The following is a 17420-nucleotide window of genomic DNA, read 5'->3' on the forward strand; positions in this document are numbered from 1 at the left end:
AGACCTAAAGGGCATTATGCTGAGTGAAATAAGTCAGACAGAGGAAGACAAATGTTACATGATTTTACTTATATATATAGAATCTAAAAAAGAACAAAATATAGAGTCATAAATACACAGAACAAAGTGGTACTTGCCAGAGGAGAGAGGGTAAAGGATGGGCAAAACAGGTAAAGGGGATTAAGAGGTACAAATTTCCACTTATAAAATAAGTGGCATGGGGTGGGGGGGTGCACCTGGGTGGCTTAGTGGGTTAAGTGTCTACCTTCAGCTCAGGTCATGATACCAGGATCATGGGATCTAGCCCCTAGTTGGGCTATCTGCTCAGTGGGGGGTCTGCTTCTCCCCCTTTCTCTGATCTCTTTCACCCTTGCTCTCTCTCAAATAAATAAAATCTTTAAAAAAAATTAAAATAATCATGGGGATATTAAGTACAGCATAGGTAATACAGATGGTAACTGCACTTAATGTGGTAAGCATTTCATAACATAAATAAAAGTTGAATCACTATATCGTACACTTAATATTGTTTCATCTGTATTTTGAATTTTTAAAAATTTAAGAATTAAGTGAGTTAGTATACCTAAAATACTGACAATGCTTGGCACATAGTAGGCACCATATAAAGATTTTTAGAATCATTTTCACAGTACTTTGATTTCTTCACTGTCACTCACTTCTCAGCCAATTCTTACCCCATCACTTTACCATAAACAGTGTTTATTAAGAATACCAATAGCCTCTATGTTGCTAAATCTAACAAATATTTTTCAGTCATCATCTTACTTGAGGTCTATACAGCAGCTGACGATCAATGTTAATATTCTCTTTTTGGTCCAGGACTTCAATAACCACATAGCTATCCTGTCTTACCCATCTTTATCCATAGTCCAGACCTTTATTCTATGCTCCAGACCTTACAAGGCCAGTGATTACCTGGACATCTCCCTTGGGATGTCTCAAAAACATCTTATGCGTACTACCTCAACCTGACCATGATCTTTCTCTCTGTACCCTCTCATCTTGAATATTCTATTTTTTCGGTCCCTTTTCACCTGATTGCCCCTACACCTACTTTAGATTTTAGCTGAAGAATCACTTCTTCGGGAAACCCTGAGGTGAATGCCCTCAAAGAAACTTTCATAGCATCTCTCTTCTTCTCAGCTACAATCAGAAAGACGGCAAGCTACAGAAGGGCAGGGATGTCCGTCTTCTCGCGACTGTATCCCAGGACCTCTATGAGGAAGCCTCTAGAGCCCTTTTATTTGCACTGGGGTCTCTCTGCACTCTTTAACGAGTATCAACTGTGCCACTTCGTGCCAGGCTAAGACATGACTAAGATAGTTAGAACTTGACAGAGTACAATTAGTCTAGCAGGAGAGAGTAATCTAGTCACCAAATTACTTTCAATTGCGATAAAAGGCTCATGGATCACAATGTTTTTTAAAGCCTAACAAGGAGATGTGTCCCTTGAACAATCAACACTACGCACATCCTGAAACGATGCAACGGGTCCAGGTAATCAGCGTAATTGTGAGGGGTTTCCACCATTGTGTTTACAGCTCACCTATCCCTTGGGTAGTGGTACCCAATCCTACCTTAGCAAGCCAACTGCTTTTGACCCAGCACTCCTGTGACCTCAATACACAGGGAGCGGTTTGAGGAAGAGGTCTCCTGCACCCGCAGGCAGCTGCAATGGCGCTGGGGCGTGTGAAGGCAGGGAAAGTCTGAGGGAGGAAAGTCGAAGCCTTGGCTTGAGTGAAAGTTTTAGTGAACAGTCTGCACTTAAAGCCAGTAGGGGTATATAAGTCTGAAGAGAACCGAGCAAAAGTCGCAACGAGAATAAGAGTGAAAAACGCCAGAGGTCCGGGTCACGCTTAATGGAATTCAGGTACCCAACTCCTCAGAACCAGTGCTGCGCCACTCCAACGAATTCCCAGGGATTCCCTGAAACACTCAACTCTGGTAGGGGCGGGGCCAGAAGGGACGGCGGCGCCCGGCTGCTCGCCTTACGGCGTTCAGGAATCTCAGTTCTCGCGATCTTTCCGGAGCCGACCTTCCACCGGGAGTCCGAGAACGCGTGCTGGCTGAAGGGCCGGGAAGGCGGAGACTGTGTGGCACAGAGAAGCCCCTTTGCCTGCCCTACGGAAGCCTGCGAGGAAGGGTGGTGACCGCTGCCCCGTCCCATTGTCCCGATGCCCAGCGCCAGCGCAAGCCGCAAGAGTCAGGAGAAGCCGCGGGAGATCATGGACGCGGCGGAAGTGGGTGTCCTCCTTTCCCGGGCCTAGGAGAACAGACCCCCAGGGCCGCGTCGTCTGAGGGAGGGGGTAGGGTGAGCAGGGCCCTGCCTCCGACTCCCTATTGGCACTTGGCTGGCAGGCCCCAGGCCTGGGGCCGGGGGTGCCCGGAGCCCTCACTGGGCCTTTGCGCAAGCAGCGTGGCCAGACCCACACCGGATCTGATTTCTCACAGGGGCGCTTGGGAGGCCTAGCGGAACAGAAGCGTGTCCGGGGTGGGGTGGACTTGGAGCTCCCACTGTCCCGGAAGTAGGAGCGTCCGGATCACAGTGGGTTAGGCACGTCCTTCACGTAATCCGCCCCTACTCCTCGCCGCGTAAAATTTTAGTGTCCACTAATAATCGATTTTTTCCTCAGCTCTCGTGTTCCTAATGTTTTTGCAAGTAATGCCAGTAAAACGATCTGCCAGTATGTTTAATGACCATTTGCTATGTGGCAGCTTTCTAGAGCGCTTGCCATTTTTATTTACTTTGTCCCTTCTAGGGACCCGGTGAGGTAGGCAGGGAAGTTTGCAAAACAAGTATTTGAGATAAAGTGATTCAAGATCATGTGGGTAATTCACAATACCCAGTGGTCCTACAGTGCTTTTCAGAAATGAAAGTTTAAAAGTCGTCCGACAGCTGAGTGTGCTGTAGGATAACCAGGTCCTAATCCCTACCCAGCTCCTAATTTTTCTGTTGAGGAGCTGTGAATTTGTGATAAGCTACATAAGGAATGGGTCATCTGAATAATATCAGATGGAACAAAAGCTGAAATATGAACAGTACTGATAAGTGATCTCTGTATTCACACTCTGTAACATCTACTTATGCTGTGCCTGTCTATTAGGGCTGGGTTATTTTTGTCTTTAGTGTATTTTTTTTTTTAATTTGAAAAAAAAAATTGTTCAGTACTCACCTTAACATGTTTGGTTTGTTTTGATATAAACACAAACTCCTGTGTCTGCCAGATCTAAAGGAGAATAATCCAGCAGATAGCTATAGAGTGACAGAAACTAATTGCTTCCTGTATGTCTTAAAATACCTTATAAAAGCTAAGGAAATTATTTTTGCTTATTTTTGATCTAATTATATAAACTATGCTCCCTTGCAGATAGCATAGGTCTAGATAATAAGGTAGAGATCGTGGTGGAATTATGTCATTTTCTTGCTAGAAGGATCTTAAGATAACATTTTAAAAGTGTAGTGAGATTAAAATAAAAGGCCACTTATCTCTTCTGTAAGTATAGTATAGTCTATAAACTATATACTTTATAGTTTATAAAGTATATAAACTATACTTTATAGTCTGTACCATAGATACCCTGTTCCTGCTCTTTAAAATGTAATAAGAAATTAGTGTCCATTTTTAACCCCTTGCAACCCTGTATGCTGAAGGTAGTTTTAGAAACAGGAAGCTGGTGAATATTTTTGCCATTTTACAAAGTTGTAGTGGTTTATATTCAACATCTCAATTTCTAAAAACTGAGGACATCTGGTGCTCAGAAAGCTTACCCAAAAATGTTGGTTCTCTTTGAACATCTCTTCCTGTAGGAAGTTAATAAAACTGTTACTTCATCCTACTCCCTTCACAGAGGAAATTTATATCCCTCCTTTGAAGTCATTTAATGTTCTTTTTGAAGAAGGTAGTTAAGATGTATTGTTTATGTGTGAAAATTTTATCTTTGAGTGCTGTTGTGTATGATATATCCATCCAGGACTCGTGATCTTCAAAACAAATTAAAAGAAACTTTTTCTGCATATGGGTAAATGATACGGCAGATTTCCACACTTTAAAACTACTAATTCCCTAAATTAATAAAACAGTCCTGAAGGTTAAAATGAATTCATTTTTATATTCTGTTATTTGTATGTATGTGTATACTGTGCTATTCGTGTCTAAATAAAAAGTCATAATCCAAAACCATTTTTTGTAGGATTATGCTAAAGAAAGATATGGAATATCTTCAATGATACAATCACAAGAAAAACCAGGTCAGTAGCTATTTGATAATTAAGCTTCTTTCCCCGCCCCCCCTCCTAATTCCAGGAAAGCTCTTCATGAAGTTAAGTAAGTTTGGCATAACTCTGAAAAGGTTAAATGATAACCTGCATAATCATTTTCAGTCTAGGGTTACTACTCTAGAAAGGGAAGAAAAATACAGTAAAAGTTTACTTTAAGTGGTAGATTGTATTAAAAGGGTAAGGTACAAAATTTAACTAAAATTTAGCTCTAGCCTAGGAGATAAAGAAGAATGGTTAATATTAACTCTTTCATTATATGCAGCCTTTTTGCATATTTTACAGAGCGTCCTCCTTTCCTTTTTCCCCTTCACTTTATTATATTTCCTTGAAATTGACTTGTCACATGCTGTTTCTCTCAGACCTGTAGGTTTTCTGTTTCTATTTAGTTCCTCCTTTTGTTTGTATTTTTATATATTTTGTGTGGAATTTCAGCAGACTTATCTTACCCTCAACTATTTAACAATCACTTTTCTTTTGGTAGACACCCCAAATCATTCAAACTTTGGTACAACTGCAAACCTTTAAGTTCTGGCCCATTGGAAGTACTAAGTACTTCTTTCTCCTTTTCTCTTCTCTCTCTCTCTCTCTCTCTCTTTCTCTCTTTCTCTTTCTTTCTTTCTTTATGTACTTCTGATTTAGAAGCCTGCCTATGAATTTTATATTTCGGAAGTAAGCCTCCAGGTCAGTTCAATTGTAATTTGGGATTCGATTTATTCCACTGCCAGAAAATAACTTTTACTTCTCAACTTTCTTGGGAAAATGTACAATATAAGACATGGTTTGCTAAGAATAAACAGTTTCCAAAAGCAAAGATGGTGGAGTAAAATAATTTAGTATAAAGTGGAATACAAACAGTATAGAAGATGACATTCCCCTGCCAGGACAAGCAGGAGGGGTGATTAGAGACTTTTTTTCAGCGTCAACGTCTTCCCGAATTGGACTTCCTTGGACTATAACAAAGAAGCTCACTGGAGCTTCAGTCTTTTACATGAACCCCAATCACCTATTGTGGTACAACTCCCATTTGGCTGGCAAAGCCACACTACTGTCTTCCACTTAAAATTTCTTCTCATGGGGTGGGCCAGAGCAGGGGAGGGGTGGTAATAAACTGTGTGTGTCTGCTGGTTACAGTACTATAACAGGAAAATTCTGCCTTTGGTTTATCTCTGCTAAAATCCTAATACTTGGTCAACATGCAGTTTCCTTTGCATGTGCTTCCATTTCTCCAAATCCCTTTGTTCTAATGCTAGTAACTTAAAAGTGTGGAAGAGGCGGCAGATTTTCAAACTGAAATCCTGTTGCCTCTGATCATTGTCTCAGCCAGTCATACTGGTGAGAGTGTAACATGTGTCTTAAGTATTTGTGGATATGCTGAATGTTGAGAACCGCTGTGCTAATTAGTTGGAATGCTACAGAAAAGAAGGAATGGTACTCTTCGTTTTCAAAAGTAGTATTAAGGGGCATCTGGGTGGCTCAGTCATTTAAGCATCTGTCCTGGGCTCAAGTCGTGATCTCCAGGTCCTGAGATCCGGAGGGATCTGAGGGAGCCCCGAGCCCCATACCCCATACCTCATCAGGCTCTCTGCTCAGTGGGGAGTCTGCTTCTCCTTCTTCCTCTCCCTCTGTGATCTCTCTCATTCTCTCTCAAATAAATAAATAAAATCTTTTTTTAAAAAGTACTTTAAAAATTACTCTAATTATGCCACTTATTTATAAACTCATTTTTTTAGATTTATGTTACTCTTGTTTCTTTTGGTTTTTGAGTTTTGACTGATTAGTAAGTCATTTGTTTTTTCAGTCTTGACATCTTCAGATTTGTGTTTTAAAATTTTATGCTGCTTTGTCTGTCTTTTCTCTTTCACACTTTCTTTTGACTGAGTTTACACAATAGATTTGGAAGTTGGCTTAATTTATAAAGTCTATTGGCAGTGTTCTGCAGAAATTTTCCCGTGATACCTCATGGCTTAGAAATTCCTCGTTCTTTCTCTTTGTTTCTGGCAATGAGAACCATGGTGTTCTATAAATCAAATACTCTCTAAGCTGCATCTTTGCTTCTAGAGAGAAGCTATAAATACATTTAGCAAAGTGCATAAACTAGATTTATAATTTGATTTCATTATAATGTCTTCCCAAAGGTATTTTTCATAATATAGTAATTAGGTTTTGCTGCATGATATATTGACAAATTTGGTTATAATTAGGCAATGTAACTCTTGAGAATAGGTATCTTTTATTACTCTTGATGTTTTGATGTCATGTCTGTTACTGTTTTTAATTAATACTTAAATATTTATTTGATATTCATTATTGCCTATTTAAAATTAAATGATTTCTGGATCACAATTGCCTTATATCACTATCTGGACATAGTAGTTATTTTGTCACAGTTTTCCTGTTTCTGTAAATTTTGTCAGTTTTCCTGTTCCTGGGATTTCTGGATAAATACAGTATTTTGTTATTAGCATTGGGGGCTCACAGCAAAAAAGAGAATTTATTGGCTCACATAATTATAGGAAACAAAGTAAGAGATAGCATGCAGCATAATTGAATCTAGAGGCTCAAGCAGCATCTGCACTTCCTCTTCACTTTTTGACTCTGTCTCCTTGAGGTTGTTGGCTTATTCTCTTGTCCTGCCATCTCTGGTACTGGGAAGGATAGTGGCTGCAGCCCAGGCCTATACCAGCTCAGCTCAGAAACCCCAGGGAAGAGAGCTTCATTCCCATGTCTCTATACTAAGTCCCACGGAAGGACTTTGATTAGTTCATTTTGAGAAACGTGCCTTCCCTGGATCATTCTCTATGTCCTGGTACCATGACTATCCAGGCCTGGCAGAAAATCCTCCCGTGTATGATTGACTTACATACTATGGCAGACAAGGGAAAATATCATGTCCATTTAGGCAAAGGCAGGTGAAGACAGTCTGTATTTGGCCCTATAAGTCATTGAAGTATTCAAGAGATTGTATTTTGAAACTATCTCTTTGACTCCAGTGTAGCCTGAGTTAGGGGGTCAGGGAATGCCAATTATAAGGTTGTTACTGTGTTTTAGGTAAACCAAACGGTACTTTGGTTTGAGATGGTAGCAATGAAGATGAAATAATTGGATAGATTTTAGAGACATACATAGTACAATTCATAAAGCTTGAAGCAAATTACATATGGAGAATGATAGAAAAGGTGTTGGGCGCCTGGATGGCTCAGTGGGTTAAGCCTCTGCCTTCAGCTCAGGTCATGATCTCAGGGTCCTGGGATCAAGCCCACATCGGGCTCTCTGCCCCGCAGGGAGTCTGCTTCGTCCTCTCTCTCTGCCTGCTTCTCTGCCTACTTGTGATCTCTGTCAAATAAATAAATAAAATATTAAAAAAAAAAAAAAAAAGAAAGAAAAGAAAAGAAGGTGAAGGTGTTGTCGGAGATTGAAAATTACTTAAGATAATACCAAGTACTGGGCGCCTGGGTGGCTCAGTGGGTTGGGCCGCTGCCTTCGGCTCGGGTCAGGTCATGATCTCAGAGTCCTGGGATCGAGGCCCACGTTGGGCTCTCTGCTCAGCAGGGAGCCTGCTTCCTCCTCTATCTCTGTCTGCCTCTCTGCCTGCTTGTGGTCTCTCTCTCTCAAATAAATAAATAAAATCTTAAGAAAAAAAAAAGATAATACCAAGTACTTATGCTAGCTGCTAAACCAAAATAGTTACAACTTTGTAAATTCTGAATGCAAAATTGTTTTATTTATTTGCTGCAGATCGAGTTTTGGTTCGGGTTAGTGACTTGACAGTACACAAAGCTGATGAAGTTGTTTGGGTGCGTGCAAGGGTTCATACAAGTAGAGCTAAAGGTAAGATTGATTTCAAGTCCTTTTGGTAAGGACTCTGAATTTTTTGTTTTGCAAATTCCTCATAAACCAAAAGAAATCTTTAAAAACAAAACACAAATATCTGTTTTCTTTTTTTAAATCACTGCGAAGCATTAATCCATGTGTAGGTTCTTACAAGACATCCTTGGGATGTCTTGATGCCTCAGTTGGTTAAACACTGACTCTTAATCTCAGCCTTAGTCTTGATCTCCAGGTTGTGAGTTCAAGCCCCGTGTTGGGCTCACCTGTGGGCGTAGACCCTACTTTAAAAAAAAAGATTAATAAATGACATCCTTAAAAATAAGTTGACCTTAAAGACTCAGATTAAATCTAAGACTTGAAGGTACTTTTCTAGCATCACTCAAAAGTTTAAAGTTTTGTTTTTTGTGTTTTTTTGGGTGGGAGTTGGGTGAGAGGGGGAGAGAGAGAGAATCCCGAGCAGGCTCCACACTGAGTACGGAGCCCAACACAGGCTTTTCTCTCAACCCAGAGATGAAGACTAAAGCTGAAATAAAATATAGGACACTTAACCAACCGAACCACCTAAGTACCCCAAAAGTTTAAAATTTTTTAAGTGAAGAATATGTTTGAGAAGCTTTTCATATGTTAACATTCATATGTTTGTAATATTTAGATTGCAAGATAGGCAACAAAGAAATAAGGCTAAGTTTAGGCTGTCCAATACAGTGACCACTGGCTACATATAACTATTTAAATTTAAATTTAAGTTCAAGTCACTAGCTGTAATTTGAATCTTAATAGCCACAATGGCTAATGGCTCCCAAATACAGCACAAATACAGAATATTTTTGTCACTAGAAAGTTCTGTCACTACTAAGAATTTAGCCTTAACAACAAAGAAGAAAGATTAGGGTTGTTTAGATAGGCCTGTTCCTTACATAAAATTGCCCTAGCCTAGTGTTCAAAATTGTCTAAAAATATTGACACTTAACATTAGTTTATAATGTTTATGCTTTTTCACACACTTTTTCACATTTGATCATTCCTACAAATTTGTGAAGTAGGTAGAACAGGCTTTGTTATTCCACTTTGTAAATGAATATACTGATGTGTCAAATAATAAAGCTACTCACCCAAGAACTCATAGTAGTTGGTAGAATATGAACAGAATGTGGTAGTTTTCTAAGAGACTTAGTCTCCCAAGCAGAGCTTATTACTTCTATGCTATCTAATTCATTCTATGTTACATTTCTTGTTTTGAAATGTTTATTATAGAATTAATATCCATTATTTTATACATGTATCTCATGTACATGTGCATATATCTTACTTTCAGGATTACTACAACTAAAAGTTTGTCTGCTCTTCCAATGTACTCCCCCCAAATAGCTGAGTACTGTTGGACTTTGAGAAAACTGGTGGTTTTTTTGATTTTTTGTTTTTTTTTTCAAAAATGTTGATTTATGTTTCTGAAAGTTTAGGCCATTTATTCTACCAAAAGATAATCATATTGTATTTTAAGCCTTCATTTTGTTTTCTTTTTCCCATTAGACTGGAAGCCTTTGTATGTTTCTTAAATATAGTGATTTAGCAAATGAAAAGATACCATGCATGCTACATTTACACCTGAACCAAGAATATTTCTGTTTGCTTGCATCCCCTAGATGGACCAATTTGAGAATCAATAAGGATAACTGCAGTGAATTGAACCTCATCAGCTATTTTTAAATCCATAAATTTATAATGATGCTAAGACAGGCAGAAAACCTGGTTGGTCACCAGTGAAACAAGCTTATTATTTTGAAAACTGGTAAATAAAAAGAAATTCATACAATTTCTGTATGAATTGTATATCACTGGCTAACCAAATGGTAGTTAAGAGGAAGTTGCTGGAGTAGTATTCCAGCTAATAAAATGGGAAAAAAACATGTTAGAACTTCATCATTTTGCCCCTAGTAAATTACCCAGGCATTCATCACCAGTGACTGCTAATAACACATTGGACAACCGGAAATATTTTATATCTATTCATGAAAGAACTCAGCACCAATGCACTAGTCTTGCCCAAAAAATTGTACCTGAATCTCATGCAGCATTTAGATCTAACAACCAACTTAAAGGAAAAACACAGGACAAAGGAATATGTTAAGTAGCAGTGAGGATGCAATCAGCAAAATCTAGACTATAGGAAACTACTAGGCAAAAATGACCTCATCTCTTAGACAAATAAATTGAAAAGGAAGGGATGGACTTAAGAACTTTATCTCTCAATGGTCACTTGTTTGAATCAGAAGTTAAATATATAGTTAAATGAAGGAAGGAAAGATACTTGAGGCTCTCAGAAATTTGAACATTGGCTGGATGTTTGATGTTAAAAAATTTATCTTTTGAAATTGAGATCATAGTACTGTGGTAATGTTATTTTTAAAAAGATCTTATCTCTTAGGTATCCATACAAATTATGTATCGATGAAATAATGCCGTTAAAATTTGCTTCACAGTAATACAGGAATCGAGGGATATGAGGATTGGGATAAAGCTGAAACTAGAGTAGCCATGAGTTGATAATTATTGAAGTACATGGGGATTATAGGTAGATATTGTTATCATTTACAAATAATGATCTTTTTGTCCTTTTCTTTCAAATGTTTATCTTATTTTTTGTTTCTCTTTGCAATGATTAGTAGATTCTCCAGTACTACGGGGATTCCCTCAATGAAGAATTTTTCAAACAGCAGAGATTTAAACTCCTGATGAGTTATTTCATGACTTTGGATGTTCTGCATAAAATGTCATTAGAAAACAATGCCAGAGTTTAAAGACTAGATTAAAAGAAGTTTTCTTCTAGTCCAACTTTTCTGTTATCAGAAATAGATGTTAAATTTTACTAGACTTTATTCATCAGTTTTTTTCCCTTGAAATTTAATTGTGTTGAGTGTATTTATATAGAGCTTCATATACTATTCTCTCTGCTTTTGTTTTTTTTGAAATTTTCCATATAATAAAAAATTAAAATGTAGTTGATCCTCTCTATTCATGTATTGTGTATTTGCAAATAGTCTTGCTTACTAAAATGTAGTTGTAACCCAAAATCAATACCTGTAGCACTTTTCACTGTCATTCACAGAAATGCCAGACATGGACATGTGCAGAGAGACCAAAAACTTGAGTTTGCCCAATGCATATGTTCCCAACTGAGGTCAAACAGTGACGCTCTACCTTCTTGTATCAGCTCTCATGAACAAATGTTCTTTTACAATCTATTTAATGCCAGATTCTTCATAGTTTTATACTTTTTGTTGGTGATATGGCTGTTTACATTAGGCACCAATGTAACTGTACTTCCAACACTGTACTTCCCAGTGTTCCTAAGTGCAGCAGGAAGGCGTATGCCTTGCAGAGAAAGTACATGTATTAGATAAGCTTCATTCAAGCATGAGTTACAGTACTGTTGGCCGTTGAGTTCAGTGTTAATGAATCAATAATATATATTAAACAGTGTGACTTCAAACAGAAATATCCACAAAACAAGGTTATGTATTGATGGACTGGTGAAAATATTGTGACCAAAGGCTCACAGGAACCTAACCTTATATTTCCCTTAGGGGCAATGGCTTGATGTTTGCAAATTGTTCCTGCTGACTTTATAGAACGTAACCATCACAAATAACAAATCAACTCTTTGTAATTGTAATGATTAATAGTAGTTGGATTTCTTAATATTGAGCCATTTTTGGATTCTTGGAATAAACAATTTGGCAAAGGTGTGGGTAGTATTCTTTTAGTATAGTACGAGGTTAGTTTTCAGTGTTTTTTCCCTTGGAGTTTTACATTAATCTGCTTTTCGTCATTTTTTATTGGAAAAATCTTACTATTTTATTTTTAAGTGTGTGTATATATATATATATATGTGTATCTGTGTTTAAGCTGTAAGTTACCCAAGTCATACATTAATATCTTCACATAAATTTTTTGGAAAATACAGAAGTGATACTCCTTTTTTTCTTCTCTACACCCTATCCTCTGCCTCAGCCTTTCTGTTAATTCTTAATAATTTGCTCAATGTCTCTAAAAATCTTTCTTTTTAATGCTCATCTGCACATATTCATATATAAAAAGGTTTTTGCTCTGTTCATGTGACTTTTAACTTGTCTTACTTTGTGTAATTGATCTATTTTATTTGTTATTTTGCAACTTTCTAAATTTTCAGTTAACGCTGTTTTTTGGAGATCTTTCCATAATGCTAGTTACAGGTATACATAAGGCAGTATTGCTCCAAGGTAGATCACTAGAAGTAAAACTGTTGGGTTGAAGGGCATATGTATGCATATTTAAAATTTCTTATACCAGATTATCCTCCAAAAAAACTGCTCAGTTAATACTCCCAAAAGTATGTGACAGTACCACTTTCCCTTTGTTGTTACCAATAACGATCATCAACATTTCTTATTTCTGCCAGAGTAGATTATCTAGGGGCGCCTGTGTGGCTGCCTTGGGCTCAGGTCATGATCCCGGGGTCCTGGTGTCGAGTTCCAAATCAGGCTCTCTGCTTTGCAGGAAGCCTGCTTCTCGCTCTGTCTGCCACTCCCCTTGCTTCTGCCCACTTGCTTGCTTTCTCTGTCTTTCTCTCAAATAAATAAAATCTTTAAAAAAAAATAGATGATCTAAAGAACATATTCTTAATGGTAGTATTTCATACATTTTTAAACATTAAATCAGATTTCTTACTAGGTTTATGGATCCTGTCCCTCAAAACAGGTGGAGAAATTTATAACTCTTGGTGATACACTGAAAATTCATTTATTTAGACTGTGAAAGCTTATGAGCTTAACCCTGCATATTGAAAGAATAATTGAAATATCTGTGGCCCCTTTCAAATTTTATGTATACTACATTGAAGTCATTGACACAAAATACTTCTCCTTCAATACCATCCTTTCTGAAATCTTGTTCTTCCAAAATAGCTAGTTTATTTTGGTTATCAGATAGTTTAGAACCTAAATTTATGTACATACAAGAATATTTCAGGGGAAATAACAAACGGAAAGTAACTTTAAAACATTTAAGTCTTTGCCGTTCTGTTCAGTAATGAATTAACATAAATGATGAGGAAAAATGTTAATGTTGGGTATTAGGAAGTTAAGATACATTATCTAAATAATGAATTCAGGAACTTGGCAAGCTAAAAGACAGTAGGAAGAGATGAAAACATAAGATTGCCTCACATCTTGGATAATGTAGTTCTCCCACAAAAGTCTGCTTTATTACTGAGCTATCACCATAATGGAGATGGGGGTAAGCTTTTTTGTCCTGACTGTGATCATGTTCTTCAGCTTAGAAATAAAGAATGCACCAGGTGCTATAAAAGTTATCAAACTTTACGGTTTTCTGAAACAGAACTCTTGTGTAAACTTAAAAAAATAAACTACCTCTTCTAAAAACTTGAGAATCAAAATGCAAGACAAATTCTTAATTGTTAAGGAGCCAAATTTAAAATACCTAAAAATAGCAAATTCATTCAGCTATTTTGAACATTGACTTTATCTTCCATTCTATAAACTGTCTCCTGGTTGGCAGGTTCCAAGAAGAAAGATGAGTAATATTTAGCAGTTGATTAGTCTGTCTTTTAAAATTCCAGTACTAACTTACACAAAAAGGACTTTTTTGCTAAAGTCAGAAATTACATATTTACTTATTAGAATAAAAGGTAATGTGTGGATATAGTAAAAATTAAAATTCTAAAGGTTCAAAAAAGATACAAAAGGAAAGGGCACCTGGGTGGCTCAGTCAATTAAGCGTTTGCCTTCTGCTCAGGTGGTGGTTCCAGGGTCCTGGGATTGAGTCCCACATCGGGCTCCCTGCTCAGCCTAGAGTTTGCTTCTCCCTCTGCCGCTCCCCCTGCTCATACTTGCTTTCTCACTCTTTCTCTTTCTCTCACATAGGTAAACTTTAAAATCTTAAAAAAAAAATACAAAAGGAAAAACCGGAAGTCTCACAATTCTAGCTTCTCCATCTCATCTCACTCTCTTCACCCCCCCAAAAAATAATCACTGTTGTTTCTTGTGTATCCTTCCAGGGAGAAAAAATGGATTTACAAGCATGCGTATATTCTTTGTTTTTTAAATTTACATAAAAGCGATGGCAGTTTGCATGCTGCTCCCTGTTATCACTCACCAGTGTCTATGAGATAGTGCCTGCAAAAAGTGGAACAAAGCAGGTCATGCAGTGCTGTGTATCACCAAACAGAACCAAGGAAGGAACAACTTTGTTTGCTAACAGCCAAGAACTTGGTATCAAAAGAACTTGATAGAAGTCAGAGTGGACAGGTCTACTTACCAGGAAACCAGTACTGGATTTTTGTGGGATTTTTAAGTCTTTTAAAAATCTTTTTGAGTGGACCGTCAAAGCTCTAGTATTTGAAGTGCTTTGAACACCAGAAACCTGGGAACCATAACATTGAAGTCACATGTAGATCATTGCACTAATAAAGACTGCTTAAATAAATAATAATAGAGCTTGAGTGCTTTTATATGAATAATATTGCTGTGAACATCTTTGTCACTGTGACTCTTTCCATACTCCATTTCCTTAACATATATTTCTTTAAAGATTTTATTTAAGACCGCATGAACGGGGGAGTGGGAGGGGCAGAAGGAGCAGGAGAAGCAGACTCCCCGCTGAGCCGCAAGCCAGACCCCCAGGATCATGACCTGAGCTGAAGGCAATCGCTTAACCAGCTGAGCCACCCAGGTGCCCCCTTAACATACTTTCTAAGAAATACACTTCTTGAAACAGAGAACGATTTTAAGCTTTTAATGCTTATTGCCAAGTGATTCTCCGAAAGAAAATGCAAGTTTACCTTGCCATCAGCAACTTATGGAGGAACAGTTTTCACTTAATTCTCCCAAGCATTAAATAACATTATATATTTTTTAAATCTCTGCTAATTTGAGAGGTAAAGTATGTGTCATCATTGTTTGCTTCAACTTGCATTACCTTCATTTTTTCCCTTATATTTACCTACTCAGGCTTTTTCTTTCAAATGGTTTGTTATCGTTTATTGCCTATTTACCTGTTGGAATCTCAATGTCCTTTACTAATAAATCTTTATGATCTCTATATGTTAAAGATGTTAACTCATATATGTTGTAAGTCATTTAGCAAATGTTTTTTCCCAGTGTTTCAGTTTTGTGTGAGGCAAACGTGATAACCACTACACTATGGAAACTTTCAGTTTTTTGTGTATAGATATTCTGTAACTTTTATACTTGGAAAGTTCTCCCCTTCTCTTTTGTACAGTTTAATATTCAATTTCATTTATCATTCAGTTTTTTTACTTGTTGGGTTTTTTTTTAAATTTCCTGAATTCTATCTAGAATTAGAATTTCTTTTCTCTTATAAGGTCTATTTTGAGTTTATTTTTCTGTTCCACTGATTTGGGTGTTTTTGTGCTGATACATTCTTTCTTGTAGGTTCATGTAATACCTCATGGTGCTGGTTTTACTACTTAATCCCCTCCCTTCCATCTGTTTCCTTTTTCAAAAAAAAAGAGGTCTAAAATTTAGAATTATATACAATAAGCACATTAAACATTGAAAGAGAACAGTGAACAACCTTTACTCCACCCATTACCAATGATTTCTTGATTTGTTTTCCCTAGCAGTGAGGTCGAATCTTTGAGAGCATATTTTCTTCTGTATTTAGCCTCCTACAACACCCTCAGGTTCTACATACTATTTGTGTTAAATCTTGAAGATGGCCAAGATTTCCTTTCAGCCCTTACATTTCTTCTATATCTACCTCCCCAATTATATTATTCTCTTAAAAAGTATTTTTTCTGATTAGAAAAATAGTACATGCTTATTGTAGAAAGTTCAGGGGAAAAAACCCCAAAATACAAAGAACAGCATGATTTCCTATAATTTCACATCTGTTAGTGGCCACATTGTGGTGGTTTTTACCTAGCCAATCAAATTCACCTTTTGGTTTTTGTTTTTCTCTACACAGTCAATTTTAATATACTTAGACAAAATTGGGATTATGCTTTATATGGCTTTATCACTTTCTTTACAAAATAGTCTATCATGATTATCTATCAAATATTTACTTTGTGTTCCCAGCACCTGGCATGATTGTTGCACACTGTAATCCAAATGTGAAATTGGAATGGTAATCAAATAAAGAGCCAGTGGTGCTATTAATAATAATTAACATTAATTAATGATATTAATTGGGTATGTCACAACTCTAAATATATTACCTGTATAATCGTCAAGATTATAGGGGAAAATAAAACATAAAAGCGTACTATTACTTTCTCCATTTTGCAGACGAAGAACTAAGGCATAAAGTAGTTCAGTAATTTTCTCTCAGGCCCCTTCCTAGGAAGTGACAGGATAGGATCCTAGGTCTTTTGATTTCAAACCTTTTACTCTTTACCAACCCTTACACAAAGTATTACCCCCTAGTGCTGACCAAGAGACATTTTCATGTGCTGTTTGTGTTAAGTCCTGTAGAGCTCCATTCTCTTAAGGTCTTTCCTATAGCATTGGAGTTCATCACAGCATGGCCTTGTAGTGCGGCTAGGTCATTGCTGCCTATCTGCACTAGTAGAACAGCTAATATACTTACTAAATCACATTCTCTTCCATTTCACAAAAACATTCTGTTAAAAGTTTATCAAACATTCTCTGGTTTTAGTAGTTCCGAGGATAATGTCATTTTGATCCACCTGCAGATTTCTCCACGGTAACAATCTTTATCCATTCAGTATCTTTAAATCCCCTTGAATGTGTTTAGAAAGTGTAACTTTCTTTTTTAAGATTTTACTTTATGACTGAATCATACTTCAAAGGAAAGGGAAAATAAGTGTATATTTGGTGCTTAAAAATATGTCAGTCATATATTACTCTGAAATCCATAGATTGTGTTTCTGTTGACACTTTGTTTACAACCTTTTTTCTTTTTTTTTTTTTTTTTAGACTCATGATTGTGGTCTGATTTGTGTTTCAAAATACTGTATGTTGAAAGTAATGATTATAAATCTGCTTGCATTTTGTGGGGGGGTTGCAAGGATTTTAAAAACTGAAATCTTCTTTTGATGTTCTATAAAACAGTCTGATAAGAGAAGTGGTCTTGTAAAAATTTAACTCATTTTATGAGGAAGTAATTTCCCAAAACTTGATCAGGGACTTAAGAAGAGTCTGCTTTAGAGAAAAAGGATGTCACAAGGATAAATCGTCACTGAAATTATGAATAATATTTTTTGATATTTTGATATTTTTAGTAGTTCCCTACTAAGAATAGGGAATGG

The 17420-nt window shown here is 37.0% G+C and overlaps 1 protein-coding gene across 1 annotated transcript in view; it reads left to right on the forward strand.

Moving 5' to 3' along the window:
• Nucleotides 1-2025: 2025 nt before the first annotated feature.
• DARS1 (aspartyl-tRNA synthetase 1) overlaps nucleotides 2026-17420 on the forward strand; it is a 62561-nt gene continuing 47166 nt past the window's right edge. Inside the window, exons 1-3 of the mRNA XM_059394374.1 lie at nucleotides 2026-2261; nucleotides 4213-4270; nucleotides 8036-8128. Of these exons, the coding sequence (XP_059250357.1) occupies nucleotides 2196-2261; nucleotides 4213-4270; nucleotides 8036-8128 (217 nt within the window). The 5' untranslated portion in view covers nucleotides 2026-2195. The remainder of the gene's footprint in view (nucleotides 2262-4212; nucleotides 4271-8035; nucleotides 8129-17420) is intronic.

The sequence above is a fragment of the Mustela nigripes genome, chromosome 3, assembly GCF_022355385.1.
Source record: "Mustela nigripes isolate SB6536 chromosome 3, MUSNIG.SB6536, whole genome shotgun sequence".
Taxonomy (NCBI): domain Eukaryota; kingdom Metazoa; phylum Chordata; class Mammalia; order Carnivora; family Mustelidae; genus Mustela; species Mustela nigripes.